Genomic DNA, 22,681 nt, shown 5'->3' with positions numbered 1-22,681 from the left:
AGAATCTTTTTTTACTAAAAACATTTCCTTTCTTATTTTCATTTTTTCCTATCACTATTTGATCTTTGTCCATATGCATACTCAACTGCAAGATGTTTACAGTGATATCATAGATGGAGTTTATAATCTACTTTTTTTTTGTCTTTTTGTCTTTTTATGGCCACACCCACGGCACATGGAGGTTCCCAGGCTAGTGGTTGAATCGGAGCTGTAGCCGCTGGCCTACACCACAGCCACAGCAATATCAGATCCGACCCACATCTGCGACCTACACCACAGCTCACGGCAATGCCGGATCCTTAACCCACTGAGTGAGGCCACGGATCGAACCCGCAACCACGTGGTTCCCAGTCAGATTTGTTTCCACTGCACGACAATGGGAACTCCTATTTTCAATTCTCATTAAATTATGCTCTTTTGTTCTATCTTACAGTCTCATCCCCATTGTCTAAATCAACAACTAGCATTTATAGATGGATATATACCCTCCATTCTCTTATATTCAGAGCATCTCAAAAAACAGTATTTGCAATCTTTTCTTGAGGAATGCCAGAAAAAACTTGGATATGTAGCCAGTACCTCTTTTACTCCTCTGACCCTGAGTGACTCCACATAACCTCAATATAATAATAATTAATCTAGCTCAGTTAAGTATACACTTTCTTTCAAAATTGAGAAATATGAAAATTTACAGCCAACATCATTGTTTTAGGCTAAGATGTTATTTCTACTGAAGTAAATGGACAGGAGTGCAGCAGGTCTTTTAAGAGTGAACAATGCAAAGGTGCATCTATAACAGTGTGCTTGATGGCAGATTTTGAAGCTTCAGTCAAGCACATATTTCTAGGCATGAGAGAGGCTCAAGCACAAAGGCTGAGTTTGGTAATGCCACATCATTATCATGAGAATATGCAAGGCCCTTTTCTAGTTGTCATTTATTTCTTCTTTATTCTCATAACACACTCTGATCTGTCTCTCCTTGCAGGCAACCATTCTGTATTTCACATGTATTCTTTTGTTTGTATTTGTTCTTGCAAAAATGTATTTCATTGTTTTGTGCACAGTACATGTTTTTAACTTATTTTCTGTGTTATAAATCCCTTATTTTAATCAGTTTGGGCTGCTATGACAAAGTGCCATGATTTGAGTGGCTTATAAACAACAGAAATATATTTCTCATAGTACTGATGGCGGCTGGAAGTCTGAAATCAGGACCCTGGCATGATCGAGGTCTGGCAAGGACCCTCTGTCATTTGCAGACTGGAGACTTCTTGGCATAGCCTCGCCTGGGGGAGAGCAGGGAGCTAAAGAGCTCTCTGGGGCCTGTTTTATAAAGCACTGATCCTTTCATGACCTTATCACCTCCCAAAGCCCCACCTCCTAAGATCATCAAATTAGGGGTTAGAATTTCAACATATGAATTTTGTGGGAAACAAAGTCAGTTCATTGCATCATTTTCATTTCATACTTTTTTGGGGGGTGGGGGCTGCCGCACCATGGCATGTAGAAATTCCCAGGCCAGGAACTGAACCCAAGCCACAACCTGCAGTGGGAACTCCAGCTCTGATCTGTTTTTTAAGCTCTATCCATATTGCTAAATGTACATTAATTCATTTCTAGTAACTGCTACATTATGAACTATAGTGTATTTATTTACCATATTTTTCTTCCTGCCCATCATCTCAAGAAATGCTGCACTAAACAGTCTTCTACTTATCCCTGTATAGACCCATTCCAGTTCTTCTGGAAGCAGAATTACTGGGTCGTCAATTGTGCATACACTTAATTTGACTAATTGGTACTGGATTGCTCTTCAAAACAGCTGAATCAGTGTCCCCACATCTTTGCCAATGCTTGGTAATTTTTGGCTAATTACGGCCAGCCTAATAGGTATTTAAATTGTATCTTATTTGTGGTTTAGTTTGCATTTTTCTACTGCATATTTCAATTACTAATCAGTTCATGTATCACTGCATATACTTATTAGACTTTAGGATTTTCATTTCTATAAATTGTCTGTACCTATCCTCTGCCTGTTTTTCTATTAGAACTGCTTTATTAATACTGCTTTGCAGAAGTTTCTTATGTTTTCTAGATATGAACAGTTTGTCCGTGGTATACATTGCACTTATCCATTCTTTTATTAATCTGGACCATATTGCCTTCATAAATCAAAAACCCATAATTTTAGGGCGTTCCCATCATAGCTCAGCAGAAATGAATCTAACTAGCATCCATGAGGATGCAGATTCAATCCCTGGCCTTGCTCAGTGGGTTAAGAATCCAACGTTGCCGTGAGCTGTGGTGTAGGTCACAGACACAACTCGGATCCCACATTGCTGTAGACCTCAGCTCAGATTCAACCCCTAGCCTGGGAACCTCCATGTGCCACAAGTGCGGCCCTAAAAAGACCGAAAAAAAAAAAATTCGTAACTTTAAAATAATCATATTCATCAGGTTTTTTTTTGCCTCATGGTTGTGTTTTTAAAGTTTTTTTTTAAGTCATAAAATTTATTTTACTATATGTTCTTCCATTAAATTTATACTTTTACCTTCTCCATAAAGTTCCTAATGCATGTGATGTCCACCTTTGAATGGGATGTTGGGTAGGAACCCAAATTTTATTCTCCATATAGTGAGCCGGTTTTCCCACTGTCACTAACTAAACAATTTGTCTCCCCAGTATACGGTATGATTATTCAGCTCATGATACTTCTTGGCCCCTGAGTCTTAGAGAAAAGGAACTTTGATCCATCTCTTCAAACTGCTTCCCACCTCCTTGGAGAGCTGATAGCAACGTGCAGGAAACCAAAACGGCATAACATGATATAATTAGGAACTGAACTGTATGTGAGGACAATAAGTACAGAACTTCAAAGATGAGGAGGATCAGTCAGGGTTCCCATGGTCAGGAAGGCTGTGTATTATTTTAGCCCTATTTAAGCAAGACAGTGTCCCTTTCTCTCCACTCCCCACCAATTTACCTTTTGGACAATTACAGAAAGGGCTCATGCCTCATCCTGAGCCACTCCTGTTTTATTGTTGCTAAATCCCAATGAATAAAACCAGATTCTTCTCTCTGCCCTATGTTGGTGCTAATTAGACAGCCAAGAAAGACAGGTTATAGGTCCTGTTCTTCCTCATAATTTGGGAATTACTGATCTGAATGCAAACAGAGATGCAAAAATAAAATGAGATCATAATCAGCTACTGCTAAAACCCATTCCAGTTCCTTGAGACGGTAACACAGACACAGCTCACCTTTCATATCATTCTTCAGAGAAGACTTCAGTAACCAGACACCAGTAACTGATGGTACTCCCAAATAAGTAGGTCATTTCCATTATTATCATTAAGTTTGTGTAGGATCATTGAGGGAGGGAGGACTTCAATTGGAGAAATATATTTCAGAAATATTTTTCTTTTTTTTTTTTCTTTTTGCCATTTCTTGGTCCGCTCCTGTGGCATATGGAGGTTCCCAGGCTAGGGGTCGAATCGGAGCTGTAGCCACCGGCCTACACCAGAGCCACAGCAAAAAGGGATCGATCCAAACCAAGTCTGTAACCTACACCACAGCTCACGGCAACGCTGGATCCTTAACCCACTGAGCAAGGCCAGGGATTGAACCCACAACCTCATGGTTCCTAGTCGGATTTGTTAACCACTGAGCCACGATGGGAACTCCAAGAAATATTTTTAAAGCAGATGGTCATTACTAATGTGAAAGTTAAAAAACTGTAAGAGCATAACAATAACACTAGTTAATATGTACGTATGTATAATATGTTTCAGAAATATTTTTAAAGTAGAGGGTCATTACAAATGTGAAAGTTAAAAAATGTTATAGCATAACAATAACACTAGTTAACATGTATTGAATGACAAGTACTCAGCTTAGCACACTAAGCACTTATCTGTATTACTTTGGTTAATGCTCAAAAACAAACTTATAAGTGCAATTATTATCACAATTTTACAGATGGGAAAACCAAGTACAGAGACGTTAATTTGACCAAGATTATTCAGCTAGTAAGCGATACAGTTAGGATTTGAAATGACGTGTTCTTAACACCTTTTTGTCATCCGAAAGAATCATCTGTAAGAGCTTACTCCCCACCTACCATCCCACAAAATATCAGACATCAAGTAGTTATCCCTGATACATTACTGTCTTTCAGTTAACAGCTGACCCTTGAACAAGCTGGGTCTGAACTGCACAGGTGCCCTTGCATGCAGATTTTTTCCATAAATACGTGCCACAGTACTGTATGACCTGTGGTTGGCTGAATCTGCAGATGCAGAACCAGGGATACTAGGGCGACCGTAAAGTTATATGCAGATTTCTCCCCAATACCCACACTGTTCAAAGGTCAAAGGTATGTGTGCCAGGGACCACCATCTAAATTAACAATGGCTTCAGTTAGGCATTTTCTTAGGGTTGTCTCAAAAAATAATAATAATAAATAAAAAAACACTGCTCCTGTGCTGAAGGCAGTTCTGAATTTTTATCTTCTTTGTGCCCAGGCATACCAGAAACAGGGCCTAAAATGATCCTTAAAATATCCTAGGAGCTATGTTTCTAGAGTTGTAGAGACGAAGAACTCGGACTAGAAAGCCATGTAAGGAGATCACGTAGTTTAAAGAACACTGTCTAAAAGAATTAGAAGACACGAGCGAGACAGACTTGGCTCTCGGAAGAAGGACATTTACCTGGGCCACAGTAAACTTAAACTTAACAAATGTATTCAACCATCTGAGGTTTGCAGTTGCATAAAGTAAGAGAAGTAAGAAGCCCAATGCCTGGTGTAGGGCTAGGGGCCTATGCCCAGAGAAGAGATTGGATGTGAAAGCTTAGAAAAGTAATAAGCAGAGATTATTTCTTAAAAAACTTCATGTTCAGAGGTTAGAAATATTGGGTGTAGAATGTGCCTTGGTTTTTACTTAAAAGATCAAACTTACATTCATTTTGTAACTGAAGTTCAGACATGACTAAAAGAGGAAGATGTACATCACAGCCTCTATCTTCAATGTGTTTAATTAGAATCTCAGTTGTAGGGGAGTTTCCATTGTGGCGCAGTGGTTAACGAATCCGACTAGGAACCATGCGGTTGTGGGTTCGATCCCTGGCCTTGCTCAGTGGGTTAAGGATCCGGCATTGCCGTGAGCTGTGGTGTAGGTTGCAGATGCAGCTCGGATCCGGTGTTGCTGTGGCTCAGGCGTAGGCTGGTGGCTACAGCTCCGATTCGACCCCTATCCTGGGAACCTCCATATACCGCGGGAGCAGCCCAAGAAATGGCAAAAACACACACACACACACACACAAAAGAGAGTCCCAGTTGTACATTTCATGTCTAACCTACAGTATAACACTTCAAAGGAGGCACTGTTATCCACAGTTTGTAGATAAGAGAACTAAGCCTCTGAAGTTAAGGTCCACAGCTAGTAAATCATGGAAGCGAGATGTGAAACCATATAGGTAACTCCAACATGTGCTCGCTCCACTCAATTTTTCTACTTATCAGAAAGGGACTTAGCAATGAGAGAAAGTTCAGTTCTATATCAATTCTTCTCCCACTTAAGATTTATAAAGATTATAAATCTACATGCTGTGCTAGATCACTTTTACTTAGCCGACAGGTTGGGATTATATTACCAATTATATAAAGATGTCTTCATCCTTAGTTTCTTCATTTCCTTAGTCGGGTTTTTTTTTTTTCAGCTTTATTAAGATATAATTGACACGTAACAATGTGTAAATTTAAGGTATAAAAGGTGGTGATATGATACACTTATATATTGCAAAATGATTACCACTCTAACACCTCTATCATGTCACATAATTACCATTCCTTTTTTGTAGTGAGAATATTTAATATATACTCTCTTAGCAACTTTCTAAACTAAACTAACTATAACTAAAATCACCACAATGTACATTGGATCCCAGAAATTATTCATTTCATAACCAGAAGTTTGTACTCCTCCATCAATATTTCTTCCTTTTTTCTGTCCCCTAGCCTTGGTAACTACCATCCTACTCTCTTTCTGTCTTTTAGATTCCACATATAAGTGATATTAATAAAGTATTTATCTCTGTCTCTCTTATTTCACTTAGCATAATGTCCTCAAAATCCACCCATGTTGGTGCAAATGGCAGAATTTCATTCTTTCTCATGGCTGAGGAATACACAGCTGATCTTTGAATAAAATAGATTTTAACTGCAACGGTCCACTCACATGCAGATTTTTTTTCATTAGCAAGTACTGTAGTATTACATGATTCAACCATGGATGCAGACCCATGAATATAAAGAAATCCTCACATGGATGAACTGTGGAACAAGGGCCTACTATACATTACACAAGGATTTTCAGCTTCATGGAGGGTCAGCTCCCCTAACCTCAACTTTGTTCAAGTGTCAACTATGTGTATGTATTATCTATATATGCCACATCTTCTTTATGCATTTATTTGCTAACATACACTTAGACTGTTTCCATATCTTGGCTATTGTGAATAATGCTGCAATGAACATGGGAATGAAGGTATCTCTTAGAGATCCTGTTTTCATTTCCTTTGGCTATACACCCAGAAGTGGGATTACTGCTTCATATAATAGTTTTAGTTTTTGTGAGAAACCTCCGTACAGTTTTCCATGCTAATTTCCATACAAATTACATTCAAACTCACAGTACACAAGGGTTCCTTTCATCAAAGTCTTGTAGTTTTACCATTCAAATCTTTCACTTCCTTGTTTAAATTTATCTCCAAGTATTTTACTGTTTCTGATGCTATCTTGAATGGGATTTTTTTCACTTTTTCAGATATTTTACTGTTTGTGTATAAAAACAAATGACTTCTGAATATTGATTCTATATATTTGATTTCTGCTTGTTGATATGTATGCAAACTTACTGAAGAACCTTACTTTTAGATTCACCAACTAGTTCTAACAGGTTTTTGGTGGGCTTTAGGATTTCCTATACATAAAATCTTTCATCTGCAAATAAAGGCGATTTTACTTCTTCCCTTCTGATTTGGATGCCTTTTCTTTCTTTGTCTTGCCTGACTGCTCTAGCTGGAGCTTCCAGTACTATGTTGATTAGGATTGGTGAGAGTGAGCATCCTTCTTATCTTGTCCCTGATCTTAGAGGGAAAGCTTTCAATCTTTTACTATTGAGTTTGATGTAAGCTCTAGGTTTGCCATATATGGCCTTTATTATATTGAGGTGTGTTCCTTGTACTGCAGCTTGTCCAGTGTTTTTACCATGAAAGGACCTTGTATTTTATCAAATGTTTTTCTGCATTTATTAAGATGATCATATTATTTCCGATCTATCCTGGAGAATATGCCATGTGTGTGTGCTTGAGAAGAATGTGTATTCTGCTGATGTTGGGTGAAATATTCTGTAGATGTCTGTTAGGTCTGTTTGATCTAAGTATGGCCCGAATTTGGAGTTCTCCTGTGGGCACAACAGGTTAAGGATCTGGCATTGTTGATGCAGTGGCCCAGGTTGCTGCTGTGGTGTGGGTTCAATCCCTGGCCTGGGAACTTCCACATGCCACCAATGCAGCCTAAAAAATAGATAGAAAGTATGGCTCAAATCCAACATTTCCTTATGATTTTCCATCTGGATGACCTATCCACTGCTGAAAGACCTCTATTACCGTATTTATTCCTTGAGATCTGTTAGTATTTGCTTAATACATTTCTCCCTTGAGACCTGTTAGCATTTGCTTAATAATTAAGTGCTTTGCTGTTGGGTATATATATATTAATGATTGTTATATCTTCTTGATGAATTGACCCCTTTATCATTATAAAATAACTTTTTGTCTTTTGCTATGATTTTGGTTGCCAGTCTCTTTTGTCTGTAACAGTTTTTGAAGAGGAAGTTAACAGTAGAAGCAGCTATATTAGAGAGAGGAAGGAGTTTGATGGTTGTAGTTCATATGTCCAGCCTAAACAATCAATAACTGGAGGAAAGATGTGGACAGATGTTTTCTGAGAAAAGTTATTTTTGGAAAAGGAAGCAATATGAGCCAACTCTAAACCTCCTGATCCAGCTGTAAATGTAGCATAGTCTTCACTCTGCTGGATTATCTATTTAGATTATCATTCATCACACAGGTAAATAAGAAAGATGAAGAGAAATGATTCTCCCTTTCCCTCTGATAGAAGAACTGAGTTAGAGATTTCAAGCACAACACACCTGGACAAGGTCTAACTACTTTCTTCAGGAAATCTGGTTTAAATGCCTTTTGTACAAATCTAAACAGATACCTATTAGATACCCGCCTCGTTTAAAAAGGTAACTCAGAATCTAGGCCTCTGTGGTATATCAGAAGTTAATAATTTATCCTTTGTAACCTTAACTGCAACACTTTTAATTCTATGAATTTGCTTTACCTCTCAGTCTTGGGAATATAACACAATTTGGGAAGAGTTTACCCTATGGATTGCTGCTTGCTATGTGATTAGTTTCTCACAGATGTCTGTTTCCTTTTAACATCCCACATGAAACACTGAGGAAGGATAAGTGCAATTAAATACAGAAGTTTGATAACATCACATGATGTCACAACTCATCTGGTGATATTATTACCTCTTGGTTTAGAGTAATCAGAAATTCACACTTCCATTTCACTCCCCCACAGATCCCATTGCATCCAACCTCCCCCTCCAACAGACACAGCACTAGGTTCAATCCTGTGGGAGGTAAAAATAAGAATTTTTCAAAAACAAAGTGACAGGACTCCCAGGAGGCCAATGAGCCTTGAAATCCTGCAGGTACTACCAGAGCTCAGGGTGACCATGCTCTACCCAGGTTCACGATGATGACTCACAGCTAACTTCTCCAATCCTGGGTTTTAACAAAAATCTGGATTTTAAATAGATACAATAACAACTTTAAAGGATTGCAATAAGAACTATCAAGATTATGGTCCTTATTTTTAGAAGGCAAAGAATACAGGCTGCCTTTGGAGAGGAGTAACCCTTACATGCTGCCTGTTACATGTCAGAGGATAGGAGCCGTTACTGAAAACCCACCTGGTGTCCTCACCCTGAGGTCATCTGGCTCACTGCTGTGTCACTTTCAGCAAGTCACCTCCTCATCTATATGATACAGATTATAATAGGGTTTACTTCAGAGGGTTGATTTGTAAAGCAAAACAAGCTCAAATATAATGGAGTTTATGCTTGGTGCACAGGTGGCAGAAAATAGTAATAACTACACCTACTGTTACAGCTATTGTAGTCTCACCATGGAGCTTTCCCTAAGGAGCCAAATTACTGAAAATGTTAACAAGGAGAAAAAAATTCCCTTCAAATAGTTCATAGGAATTTTCTTTTTTCTCTAGGAGCACTAATCTCAATATGATATAAATCTCATTAAAAACTCTTATGAAGGTTTCTTGGTAAATGCAAAGCTTTCTGATAAATAAAGTCTCACTTTAATTTTTTTTATTTTTATTTTTGGCTACACCTGTGACATGTGTAAGTTCCCAGGCCAAGGAGCAAACACAAACCACTGCAGTGAGAATGCTGGATTCTGAACCCACTGTGCCACAAGAGAACTCTAAGTCTCACTTTCTTGTATTAATTCATTCAAAAAAGGATGCTGCCCTCCTACATGTTGTACATGTTGTAGAGTATGAAAGATGGATAACTGTCCCTATCCATAAGAGTTTGCAGTTTAGTAGAGGAGAGACTGTATTTGCATAAGCAACTATATTAAGAAGTAGAAGATATAAGAGGGAAAAGAACAATTACGACAGGAAGAGGAAAAATTACTCTGAGGTTCAAGGAATAAGCCCAAAGTAGGTCTTATCTGAAATATACCTTGAAGGAGAGTTGTGATTCAATAAAGCAGAGCTAGCAGAGTGGAGAGGGAGCTACGGACCAAAGAAATGGCCTGAAAAGGGCAGGTACCCAGGGAAAGGGGGGTCACACCTGAGACAGTGCTGCCAAGCATGGAAGGCGGTGGCAGTGTTGATTGGGGGGGGGTGTCAGTGACAGACCCTTAAACTTGTAACTCTGTGACCAGAGGCTCAAAGGCAATTGTGTCCTAGTCTCTACTTCTACCTAAGTTCAATCCTTAGAGTAAAGCAACTTCAGTTAAACCGTATTTAAGGTTAAAGGTGTGGTTTTTTAAAGTATCCCTAATAGTATCCAGGAGAAAGCAACTGGATCTAAAGGTTTTTTTCTCAGCATGCTTTTGGCTCTAACTCTTAGTTCTCAGGAGCTCATCTGGTGTGATATTGGAAGAAATCGCTTTCATATTCCACCGGCCAATCTTCAGTAGCATATCCCTCTGAAGTTTGCAGTCTCAGCCCTGAAACACCCCCACGTGAATACAAAGACTATGAGAGAAACCAGCTGGGAAGCGTCTACAGGGAAAGGCGGGCTACGTGTGTGAACAGAGTTGGCTGGGAAAAGACAGCTGAATGGCTGGGTGCGTCTGTTTGAGTTGAAGGCCTCTCCCTAACTCTTTCATTAAACACCCAACTAACCTTCAATTGCCCTCTTAGAACTTAATCTCAGTGCAGCTTCCAGCATTTCAAAATCATCAAACATAAAAAGGTACTACCCTGAAAAAGGGTCTTTTGTTCAACGTTAGGAGACTAACTACAAAACTTGACAAATGCTCCCCAAAATGGGAGGCAAGGTAGATTTATAAATCACTACCATTAGGTTAAATAAATAATAAATTTACAAGTTGGCACACAACTTTTTTTAAAAAAAGTGTTCTTCTAAACTTCTGCATATTTAGAATTAAAATGCCAAAGTGCTGGCAGGATGTTTATGATAAAGTAAGCCTTTCTCTGCCAGGGAAACTTTTTTTTTTGGGGGGGGGGTGTTTCTAGAAAGCTAATTCATACACAAACTCTATTCAGCAATAAAATTTATCTTCATGTTTTCTCCGATTTCCCCTCTGTTGTGAATTCCTTTCATGTGGGAACCCTTTTAGCCAGTCTCTGTTCCCCAGCAATTCTCAAAGTGTTTTCCTGGGTACCTGGATCCTCTGAAGATCCTAAGTCTCCCCCAGATACAACTAATGAGGCTTTATAAGGACAGGGTCCTGGAATTCGAATTATAGGGAAGAAAATTCTCTATTTCTGTGATTACTGAAGCTACTTCTAGCTAGACTCTTCCTATGTTATTCTTTAGGTCCTATCTGCCCAGATACCCCAACCGTCCAAGGATGGAACTGATTCTGGGGTTAGATATTCTTCCCAGCAGGCACTCTGCCAGATGAATGGTGTCATCCACAGTCACAAACTTAATCCAGTACCTTTACCAACAAGTCATAAACAGCCCAGGGATCTACTGTGGGTGGAATTTCAGAGGATAATTACAAACCAAACTTCTTTAAATACCAACTGCTATTTCCTTTTCTTCCTTTTAATACTTTTCTCCTTGTGTTTTTTGTTAGCCTTTTCTTTTCTTTTGGATTTCCCCCAGATACTGAGTACTAGGACTGACTGTGGGTGTAGAAGAGAAATGATTAAAACAATGTCACTCCTGCAAAAATATATCTTCCAAAACAATTTCAATTCATCCTCAGCCTATTTAAGCTTTCCTTTCTGAGTATCTTTCACATAATGTCTCAAGTGTCAGCTTCCTTTTCAAACAAAGAATCAAAATAATTCTTATTTCATACAGTTATTACAAGGGTTAAGAGGGATCATGAATATTTTATTTCCCGACTTTCCCATTTATGAATGCTTGATAGTGCTAAGGAGGTCATAACTTGTTTCCTGATCTCTGAAACACTCTTCCCTTTATCTTTATTTTTTGGGCTTTTCTAATGAGAGTTAATTTTCTTGCCTCTTTGCAGTTTTCGCACTTTTGTTTCATCTATCAAAGTACAGTGCCTGCATTCAGATGGTACTGTTGCCACCAAGTGGTCACTAGCAGATACTGCAAGCCAAAATCTAGGTGCTATAAGTCACAGTGCCATGATGCCTTGGCAGGCAATTAATTCATTCTGTGTAAATGGACCAAAAACAGTAGCTTTTCTTTTCCTTCCCTGTTGACATAAACTGAGTAACAATACAACTTTGACCTAAACATGCAAAACCACCTTACTCTTTCTCCTTGACTTACTCTAGGGCTCACAATCAACAACAATTAGAAAATCAATAGTTGGCTCTTACCATCTCTAAATCCTTTTCCCTGTACTTACTTATAGTCAAAGATCTGCAAAGAAATCTGAGACTCTTCATGGGGCCAGGGAGCCACCAGGAGTCTACTACCAAAATATACCCAGCATTTTATATGTGTTTAATCTTCACAACCCTATGAGCAGTGTATCACTACTTTTGTTTCAGAAACTAGCATACTGAGGCTCAAAATGATTCAGGAACTTTTCCTAGGTTGTCCGGCACCTGAGCAGCAGCACAGGCTTCAAACCGCATACTGAGCCAAGGTTCTCTCCCTCCATGTCCCATCTGTGCTCTGTTTCACCTCCCATGGAGCTTTAGGAAGATACTGTCTGCCCTGATACCTACACCAGCACATTAGTCACCTGGGGAGACTTTACAACTATGGATGCCCAGGTCCCTCCAGATGGTTTATAACCAAAACTGGGAGAGAGGCCCCAGCCTGTTTGTTTGTGTTTGTTTTTTTTAATTCTACAAATGATTCTGTTATACTACTAGAGTTGAGAACCCCTGGTTTAAATAATGATATTACTCTTTAAGACATTTTCTATTGCTTTAACATTTAATTAGGGGTATATTCTTATTACGAAATATTAACACACAGTTTCTCTCTTGTAATAACAGGTGGATGAAATATTTATAGATTCGCCTTGAACAAGCATTATATCAAGAACCAAGTGGTCAGACTGACGTATGTATGTTTGGGCAAATGTAGATTCACAGCCTGGAGGGAAAAAGGTCAATAAGATGTACATGCATTGTTGCCTCTATGGGTTTAGCTCTTGGATAGGATTTCTCATAAATACTGCCTCTACAAGAGTCTCGAGGTACAGGGCTGACCACCATTTTTGTAAACGCAAAAACTAAGACTCTGGGAGGTTAAGCAATACATTCAAATTTCCCCAAGTGACAGACCCAGGATTCAAAACCCAAGAGCTGATTGTAAGGCCGGGGACTACCTGAACCCATGGCCTTGAGAAAACCTAGCCACGGGTCACTGTGTGCACCAAACTGTACCCTTTCCATACACATGTCCTTTCAAAAATTTTAAGAAGGCAGAGTTGACTACAAAGTGGAATCTTAGGATTACCTGTAATGAAGTCCTTGTGGCAGGAGGCATGCCCAGACAAAAAGATGTTCCTATTTTAATGAAGTTCTGTTTATTGTGGTGAAGAGGTAAGACTACTATCAGCTTCAGAAATTGAACAGAGGTTTCAATTGTGTTATTTGGAAAGTACAGAGCAGAACATATACATAACAGATACAAACCTCCGGGCTGTGTGATTCATCTTGTTAAAAGAAAATTAATTTATTCTGACAGATTTATTTGAAGGAAATAATAGTTTTGTCACCAATAGGCTAATGCCTTATTTGCAGATTATTCCAAGTTTCTTACAACTTTATTGGGTAATCCAAAAGGATTATACAGTATAAACTGGATAAATCCTATAATATTTAGGAGATAAAAAGCATATTATTTGCTGAAACTTCCTAGATTTCATGCCCTCCATTTTCAAATTGTGACTCACCATAACATTCTAGAAAAATTATCATAGTCTTACAAGCCCCTCTGAAGTACAGCCATTATCACTATGTAAGTTTTGTGTAGGTCCAGAGAAATTATATCTGGTAAACAATGTTTTCCCCCAATTTAAGAAAAGGGAACATCACTTGGTCATATATTTGACACAAAATTCTGATTATTTATAGATTCACATTCCAGAGCCTAAATGAACTGCAATATATAAAATGCCCTGAAATTGACATGATTCCCCTTTTTATTAAATAAAAGGATTCAGGAAAATAGGGCTTTAGTGCTTTTTACAGCTTGGATCTTTTGTTGTGTACAACTCAATGAGATGGCAGATCAATATATAGGGTTCCAATTTTTTAAAGACCTTTTTTTTTTTAATGGTCCTCAATATATGGAGGTTCACAGGCCAGGAATTAAATCTGTGCTGCAGCTAGGACCTACGCAGCAACACAGGATCTTTTAACCCACTGCACTGAGCTGGGGATCAAACTCCGCAGCTACCCAAGTCACTGCAGTCGGATTCTTAACCCACTGTGCCACAGCAACAAGTCCTTAACGACCTTTAATTGTTTGGTTTTCCCACTTTACAAGTATGTAAAAATTCAATCCCATAAGTGAAGGGACATGAACCTGTTTATATGGAAAAGTTCAAGGAATTGGGTGTGTTTAATCTGGAGAAGACCCAAGACCAAGATTATCACTGTCTTCACATATTTTATGTGGAAGAGGGAACTGATGTTTTATTTATGTCCTGACTTGTAGACCTAAGCCTACGAAATGGAAGATATAGGGAGATATATTTCTACTCCAAATGAAGAAATCTCCTAAAATCAGAGCTGACCAAAGAGAAGTAGCCTCCTTAGGGAAGTACATTTCCCATCGTTTTAATTACTGTGTTGGGATTAGATGACTACTTGTCATAGATGCTGTAGAGCTGATTAAGGTATCAGATGAGTAACTAGCCAAGGGGACTGCTAAAATTTTTTCCAGTCCTCAGAGTTTATGATTTGGGTGATAACATTTTGGTGTCTAAGTCTTACTCGGCTTCTATACCAAGCTTTCAACTTAATGGGGAAAATGTACTCAAAACAATGAAAACTTGAAGAGGGAACATACGAAACGATCTTGAGTTAGAGTGACATATATGAGTATTCATGTGAGATGACAGCTCTTGATCCTTTCAAAAACTGAAGCATAGGAGTTGCCATGTGGCTCAGCAGTAATGAACCCAACTAGGATCCTGAGGATACTGGTTCAATCCCTGGCCTCACTCAGTGGGTTAAGGATCCGGTGTTGCCATGAGCTGTGGTATAGGCTGGCAGCAGCTCCGATTTGACCCCTAGCCTGCGAATTTCCATATGCTGCAGGTGCGGCCCTAAAAAGCAAAAAAAAAAAAAAAAAAAAAAAAAAAAAGCATAATTTAGGAGAAGAGAAGAACGTAAGAAAATACTGGATGTATTCTTTGAACAAGTACCTTTCTCTTGTGTGTTGTAGTCCAGAGGAAGATGATGTGAAAGTAGATGTCATTATAGTGTTCCAGTTCCCATCTGCCGAGCCAAGGACAGTTAGAAAGAGGAAAATCCGTAGCATCTTAAATGAGAAAATAAAGAACACCAGAGCCTTATCAATAAATGCCTCATCAGTTGAAGTTAATGGTAAGTAGCCCTTTCTATATGAAGTTCTCTATTCAATCCATCTTATGTCTAATCCTAAACTTACTTTCCATTATTTCCATTCCAAGTAATAGCTAGAATTCAGATGAAAAAACACTTCAAGTTAAAAAGGTGACACAGATTTTATTATTCTCAGATGAAAGCACGACTGAAGTTAGCCGTGATGTGTTTTTTCCCTGTAGTAGCTAACTGGAGCTCATCCCAAAATAAAGGCAAATCTTCACCACTAACAGAACTAATCTGACCCAGCCACTGCCTCCATGACTAAGCTGGTGAAAATACCAAGTGCTTAGCAACAACTCTTCTTCTGTTTCTAAAACATAAATTCATTTGTTGCCTGTTAAAAATATTAATAGTTTCTGTAAATAGTGGAATTATGAAGTTTGTGTTGACTTTTTCCATATGGGCATTTGGGGAAATGGTAAACCAACTTTGGAGCCAACTTATAAGTAATGCTTTAAAAATCACTAAACTAGAAAAGAAATCACTGGAACCATTACTGCTTCTCTAAAAGAAGAAGTAACCTTTATTGAGGCCCTTCTCTATGTCCTTTACATGCAGCATCTAACTTCTATATTCATATGAAGTAGGAAAATTCACCTTTATAGATGTGGGGGGGGGGAGGAGAGGCTAAGGACACAGTGATTAAAAGAAGAAAAGATTCAAATCTAGATCTCTAATTTCTTGAGAGGCTTTATTAAAAAAGGTTTCTGCGGTCACATTTTTTTTTTCAGGCTTTGATATATTTTATTAGAGCAACATTTCAATGAAAGGTGGTTTTTATTTACAGAATTTAATGCATGTGGGGGCTGTCCAACCCACTTGGACCCAAGTGAAGATAACCATTAAGTCCGTTTATGTATTTTCTTTCTTTCTTTCTTTTTGGCCACACTCACAGCATGCGCAAATTCCTGGGCAGGGATAGAACCTGTGCCACAAGTGACAACATGGAATCCTTAACCTGCTGTGCCACAAGGGAACTCCGTGTTCATGTATTTTCTTATTTTCAATTTGCATACAAAAAGTTTGCTTTGCATTCATAAAAACCCCAGTATTATAAATGACAACCCCTCCCTCACCCATCCCTTAATTAAATATAAAAAGTTTCAAAAAAACATACAATTTAGATTGGATTAATCTTGAAATGTAATCCAATAGACTAAAAACTAAACATTTCAGGTCCTGTACCAAATAATAAAATACTCGAAGGCCTTCAGGATCCTTTGACTGATTAACATCAATAAGAGAACCTATTTTTGATGTGGTGAAAGAAATGTGTTCATCTCCAACCACAATTTCAAGCTCCTGCCGACCAACCCTGTCAGGAGGGCCACAAAGCATCATCTTCCTTTGTAATTTCACTGTCATCAATAATTCTCTTCAGTTCTTCCATTACACTCTTGTGTACATAAGCCTCCTTTCTGATCATGACATCATTTTTATAATTGCTGTTGTTGGCATATCTAAGTTTTCCGTCCGGCTGAAACTCGAACTCCAGAAACTCGTGTCCAAACTTGCCCTTGTGTCCTATGTAGTAGTGCAGGTAGAAATCGCTGGCTATAGACATCTTGGTCCCTGAAAAGCCCACCAAAGGCCCGGCCAACGCGGTACCAGGCACCTGGCAGTCTGTGGTCACATTTTAGAAATTCCATGATATTTCCCTCTTGGAAATTCATCCTTTATATTAGCCTATTAAAGACTCGGAGGCGTCCAGCCAAGCAGAAAGCTGTGTACCCCTGCATGTTAAGCAGCTTCCCACAACCATCTATTCCTGGCAGACAAGTGCAGAGCCCCTACCAATTCCAACCAACACCAGGCTTACAGCCACAGAAGAGAATCAGAGTAGGCATGATTAATCTCAGATGAAATAGGCAGCCCTGCCCTTGCAAGGAAGGGTCTGGCTGACTCTTCAAGAGGAAGCCTGACCAGGAAGTGAAAATCTGAGGGAATGGGATGGGCAGGAGTCTGCTGATGAGAAAGAGTCAGCTACTCAGGGAATAAACCTGGCGACCGCTCCCAACTCAGGAGCCAAGGACCTGTCACGGGCTTAATCCACCCTCTTTGTTTTCCCATTTGTGGGGAAAACAAATGAATTGAGGTTGTGACATAGTGGAAGTTCTGATAAGTTACATGATGTGTTCTATGTAATTTCCAATAAGCAGGAACTCATAAGCCTGAGCTATCTGAAACCAGAAATGAAGCACAAAATGGTCACCAGTTACTTAGGATTTTTGTTTCTCATAGGCTGTTTGTGACCTGCAGCTTATTTTAATGATTAGAGAAGATTAAAGAGCAGGATGTGCTGATGGAGAACCTGATCTGAGAGTTACCTAATTTCTAACTCCCCTGAGTCACTGCAGGACCACCCAAGTAACTGGCCCAGGCCTTGGCCTCCATTTTCACATCTGTAAGCTTGCAATAATAATGTTTGTTCTTCCTAAAATCAAAGAAATACCTGAAGATATTCAGGAAAATAGAAAATATAATGTGGAACATATAGGCTGTTACCCCTCAGAAAGCTAGGAAATTGTGCATATGCTTTGGGAACCTGAAAACATTAATACAAGTGATGGGTGGTAGAAAAGGCTAGAACCTTGAAAGTCCCAAAATTTCCAAACGTAAAAAGAGCAGTGTTTACTAGCACTTAGGAAAGGCCCATTTAGTAGAAAGCTCAGTAGGCTCCTCAAGGCGATTCTTATAGACACATTGCTCTCCATTGACACTTAATTAGAGGAACTTCAAATGAATGGAAAACCGCAGAAATTCTCAAGCAAGTCTAGAAATAACCCTGTAGCCCATGATTTATCTGTAATTTGTCAAGAATCTATGTTCTGGTTTGACAAAGAACTGTGTGGTATGGGTCCTTTGTGTGATGAAACGTGCCAAAGCAAAACTCAACTCATTTCAATTGCAAAAGGCTCGCCACCTACATGTTGCTGTGGGCTCCAATTCCCACCACTTTCTCCTGTACCATGTACAGCCCTGAACAATAACTAGATTACCCCCAACTCAGAAGTGTGATAGAGGGTCATTTTCAAAACTAAGGTGTTAATGTTTCTTCTCCCTCCTGGAGGTAGAAAGTAAAAATACTTGGGCAGAATTGGAAATCTCCACTAGCTAGTTATTTGTGTTTACCTCCAGGTGTAATCATTCTCCCTAAAAATTCTTTCCTTAAAAATCCAGTTACACTCCCAACCATTACACTTAGCATGGTGACCCAGTTACACATACATGTACACATTCTATTTTCGCACATTATCATGCTCCATCATAAGTGACTAGACATAGTTCCCAGTGCTACACAGCACTATCTTATTGCTAATCCTTTCCAAAGGCAATAGTTTGTATCTATTAACCCCAAGCTCCCAACCACCCCACTCCCTCCCCCTCCCCCTTGGCAACCACAAGTCTATTCCCCAAGTCTATGATTTTCTGTTCTGTTTTCTTTTTCAGCAATGAGCTCTTCAACAGGGAGGCTAACTGTCCAAGCATGTAAGTCTAGTTAGCTTATAAAAACAAATTCAATTTCTGTTTCAGAAATATCTTCAAATATTAGCCCTGACATGTCCCACATTTTCTTTGAGAGAGAATCACAATTGAACCCAAGATGAAAATACTTTTTTTCTAACCTTAAGACTGATCTTTTGTAGTGCTCAAGAAAAACATTTTACATGGTTGGAAATTTGGGGACAACTTGAAGAAATTATATATTTCTGGTTTGGAATAAAGGGGCTTGCATTTCTAAGTTTTTTAAATGCTATGAAATATGCTTTCTGCTGAGAAATAAAATAATGAAGTGATACGTGGGGAAGAAATAGACCCCATGATTTGTGACAAACCTACAAAATTTACTTACACTCACCTTCATGGGTGACAGCAGCTCCACTCACTTCATATCACTATGGCTTAAATTTGGAAAGATTATATAAGTGTGGTGATGAATTTGACCAAAGATGTTCATTCATTTTCACCTGTGTCTTGCCAACCCACTAAAATTTTTATTCATTCATTCACCAAATACCTTTTTAACATCCACCAAGTGCCAGAAAGTGAATATATGTGTCAGTAAGACAGGATGGCTCTTCTAAAATTAGGAGTTTGAAGGTTGGGGAAGACATGAATCAGGAAATGTTAAAATAGTGTGATAAACGCTATGACAGACAAAGTGCACAGTGCTCTGAGAGTCAAACACAAAGTCAGCCAACCTGGTCTTGTGGACTCAGAAAGTGATCCCTCAGACAGGAGAAAGGGAGAACCACAAATCAAATGACAAGTGGGTTGAGTGTCTTGGCAGAAGGGAGCAGTATAGAAAAATGTCTTCAGGAAAAGTAGGAACATTGGGAGTTCCCGTTGTGGCACAGCAGAAATGAATCTGACTAGTATCCATGAGGACACGGGTTCGATCCCTGGCCCCACTCAGGGGGTTAAGGATCTGGCGTTGCTGTGAGCAGTGGGGTAGGTTGCCGATGCAGCTTAGATCCTGCATTACTGTGGCTGTGGTGTAGGCTGGTAGCTGTAACTCCAATTTGACCCCTAGCCTGAGAACTTCCATATGCTACAGTTGCAGCCCTAAAAAGAAGAAAGGAAAAAAAAAAGGAGGAACATGGTCATTTCTTTTAATCAAAAAATGTCAGTGTGGGGTGGAACAGTGATCAAGGATCAGAACCATGCCAAAACATTTTGACTCTATTTGGAAGGCAGAGAGAATCACTGAAGTGTTTCACGCCTATCAGAAAGGTCACTCGGCTTTCAGTGTGGAGAATGGACTAGAGGAGCAGCAATGGAGGTACAGAGATGAACAGGGAATCTCAGGTCCTCCAGATGAGAAAAATGGTAGTTTCAACTAGAGATATGGCAGAGCGATGGATTTCTAAAATGATTTGCCACAGTAGGAGCGTAATCAGTACCAATAAAGTGAGTTTTCTTTTTTGATAACTAATTTCTTGGAACAAGAACTGAACCTACCAAATTTTCCTTATTAGCACCATCTCTAAACAGGCTTAATTCTTAGTAGGAACCCTAAGGAACCCTCATCTCTGATCTGATGCACATAATAACATATTTATTCCCATCAAGAGTGAATGTGATGTTTCTTTTTTTTTTTTTTTTTTGGTCTTTTTTGGCTTTTTGCCCTTTCTGGGGCCGCTCCCGTGGCATATGAAGGTTCCCAGGCTAGGGGTCTAAACGGAGCCGTAGCCACAGACCTACGCCTCAGTCACAGCAATGCAGGATGCGAGCTGCATCTGTGACCTACACCACAGCTCACGGCAACACCGGATCCTTAACCCACTGAGCAAGGCCAGGGATCAAACCCGAAACCTCATGGTTCCTAGTCAGATTTGTTAAACCACTGTGCCATGATGGAGCCCCTTGAATGTGATGTTTCTGTGGGAACATGGAACCCTCCATCCTGAAGAGTAAGAGACTGATCATGGATGTTAACCCAGGTGCACTTTAGCGACAAGTCTCTTACGAAAATGTATGGGAGAAGGAGTTATAAGGAACTGGCAATTACTCTTCTGACCAGTTCTTGTGGTGAGGACTTCATGTCACAGTAACACAGTGGGATCACCTAAACCTGGGAAGAATAATCTTAGGAGGAGCTCCCAGAACATGGGGTAACTGACACTGCAAGTCCTCAGGTCACAGACTGTGGCATGTCAACCCTTTACAGCCTTACCTAACTTCTTTAGGCCCACATCTATAAATGGAAGGAGTGGACAAGATATCAACCGTCAGGAAATACAGAGGGTGGATATTAATACTGTGCACATTCAAAATGACAAGTGCAAATATGGCACTGCAGCACCTACTAGTTTCTCTGTTTCAAGGATTATAACGGCATTTCTCATAACTTAATGATCTCATCTCTTTCAGGTTGTGGTAAACGGGCCGTTCCATTAATAGTCAACAGAATAATGTCTGGAGACATGGCAGCCAAAGCTGCCTGGCCGTGGCAAGCCTCCCTTCAGCATAATAACGTGCATCAGTGTGGGGCCACCTTGATTAGTAATACGTGGCTTGTTACTGCAGCACACTGCTTTAAGACGTAAGTAACTGACATTAACTTACTACTACTGATAAAAAAAACTCTGGGTTTTATTATCTTCTGAGTAATAACCAGTGCCCCCCCAAATATTACTGAGGTAAAATGAGGAAAAAAAACTTCTTTCATGTTCTTTTCTAAAGTAATGTTAAACTTGCACTTATTTGGAAAGTCAGTAGGAGTAGTAGTCATTATCCTAGTATACATTGATCAGGGTTTTAAATACAGAAATTATGGCTAGAGAGAGCATGAAGGGAACACTGTTGTGGGAATGTAAAATGGTGCAGCAACTATGGAAAACAGTATGGAGAGTCCTTAAAAAACTAAAACTAGAACTGCCATATGATCCCACAATCCTAGTCCTGGGCATATATCCAGAAAAAAAACTCTAATTCAAAAAGATACACGAACCCCAATGTTCATAGCAGCACTATTTACAACAGCCAAGACATGGAAACAACCTAAATGTCCATCGGCAGATGAATAGATTAAGAAAAGGTGGTACATGATGTAGTCAGACTGAGAAACACAAATATCATATATCACTTATAAGTGGAATCTTTGAAAATGATATGAATGAACTTATTTACAAAACAGAAATAAAGTCACAGACACAGAAAACAAATTTATGGTTACCAAAGGGGAAAGGTAAGTCAGGGAGGTAAATTAGGAGTATGGAATCAACAGATACACACAACTACATATAAAATACATAAACAACAAAGACCTACTATATAGCATGGGGAACTATATTCAATATCTTGTAATTACTTACAGTGCTAAGAATCTGAAAAAGAATATACAGGTATATTCTTTGCTGCACACCAAAAACACTATGAATCAATTATATTTCAATTAAAAAAAAGAAACAGATTGAGAAACAAGTATCTATACAGGCAATATCTGTTTCTCATGGATGTTAGTTCAATTAAGTGACAGGAACCATTAATCTTGTTATTAACAAATAGATTTTTGATGAGAGATGGTATCCTATAAAAAGCAGAAAGAGGCACTCAGACTTGTGACAATAAGCTTATAATGTAAACCAACTAAGCCCTAATTTCCTTAAGTATAAAACAAAGGCTTTGGAGTTCCCTGATGGCTCAGTGAGTTAAGGATCGGCACTGTCACTGCAGTGACTTGGGTAGCTGCTGTGGCTTGGGTTTGATTCCCGGCCCAGGAACCTCCACATGCTATGGGCACAGCCCTCCCAACCCCCCCAAAAAAAGAGTTTTAAAAAAGCCTTTGCCAGATCACCC

The 22,681-nt window shown here is 39.2% G+C and overlaps 1 protein-coding gene and 1 pseudogene across 1 annotated transcript in view; one reads left to right on the top strand and one right to left on the bottom strand.

Moving 5' to 3' along the window:
- LOC100525933 (transmembrane protease serine 11A) overlaps positions 1-22,681 on the top strand; it is a 48,454-nt gene that overhangs the window by 16,856 nt on the left and 8,917 nt on the right. Inside the window, 5 exon segments of the mRNA XM_013978753.2 lie at positions 12,794-12,818; positions 12,821-12,860; positions 15,198-15,358; positions 18,830-18,868; positions 21,254-21,425. Coding sequence (XP_013834207.2) covers positions 12,794-12,818; positions 12,821-12,860; positions 15,198-15,358; positions 18,830-18,868; positions 21,254-21,425 — 437 coding nt within the window.
- On the bottom strand, positions 16,098-18,676 carry LOC110262113 (annotated as a pseudogene).

The sequence above is a fragment of the Sus scrofa genome, chromosome 8, assembly GCF_000003025.6.
Source record: "Sus scrofa isolate TJ Tabasco breed Duroc chromosome 8, Sscrofa11.1, whole genome shotgun sequence".
In the NCBI taxonomy this organism is placed as follows: Eukaryota; Metazoa; Chordata; class Mammalia; order Artiodactyla; family Suidae; genus Sus; species Sus scrofa.
This window is presented reverse-complemented; position numbering and strand designations above follow the sequence as displayed.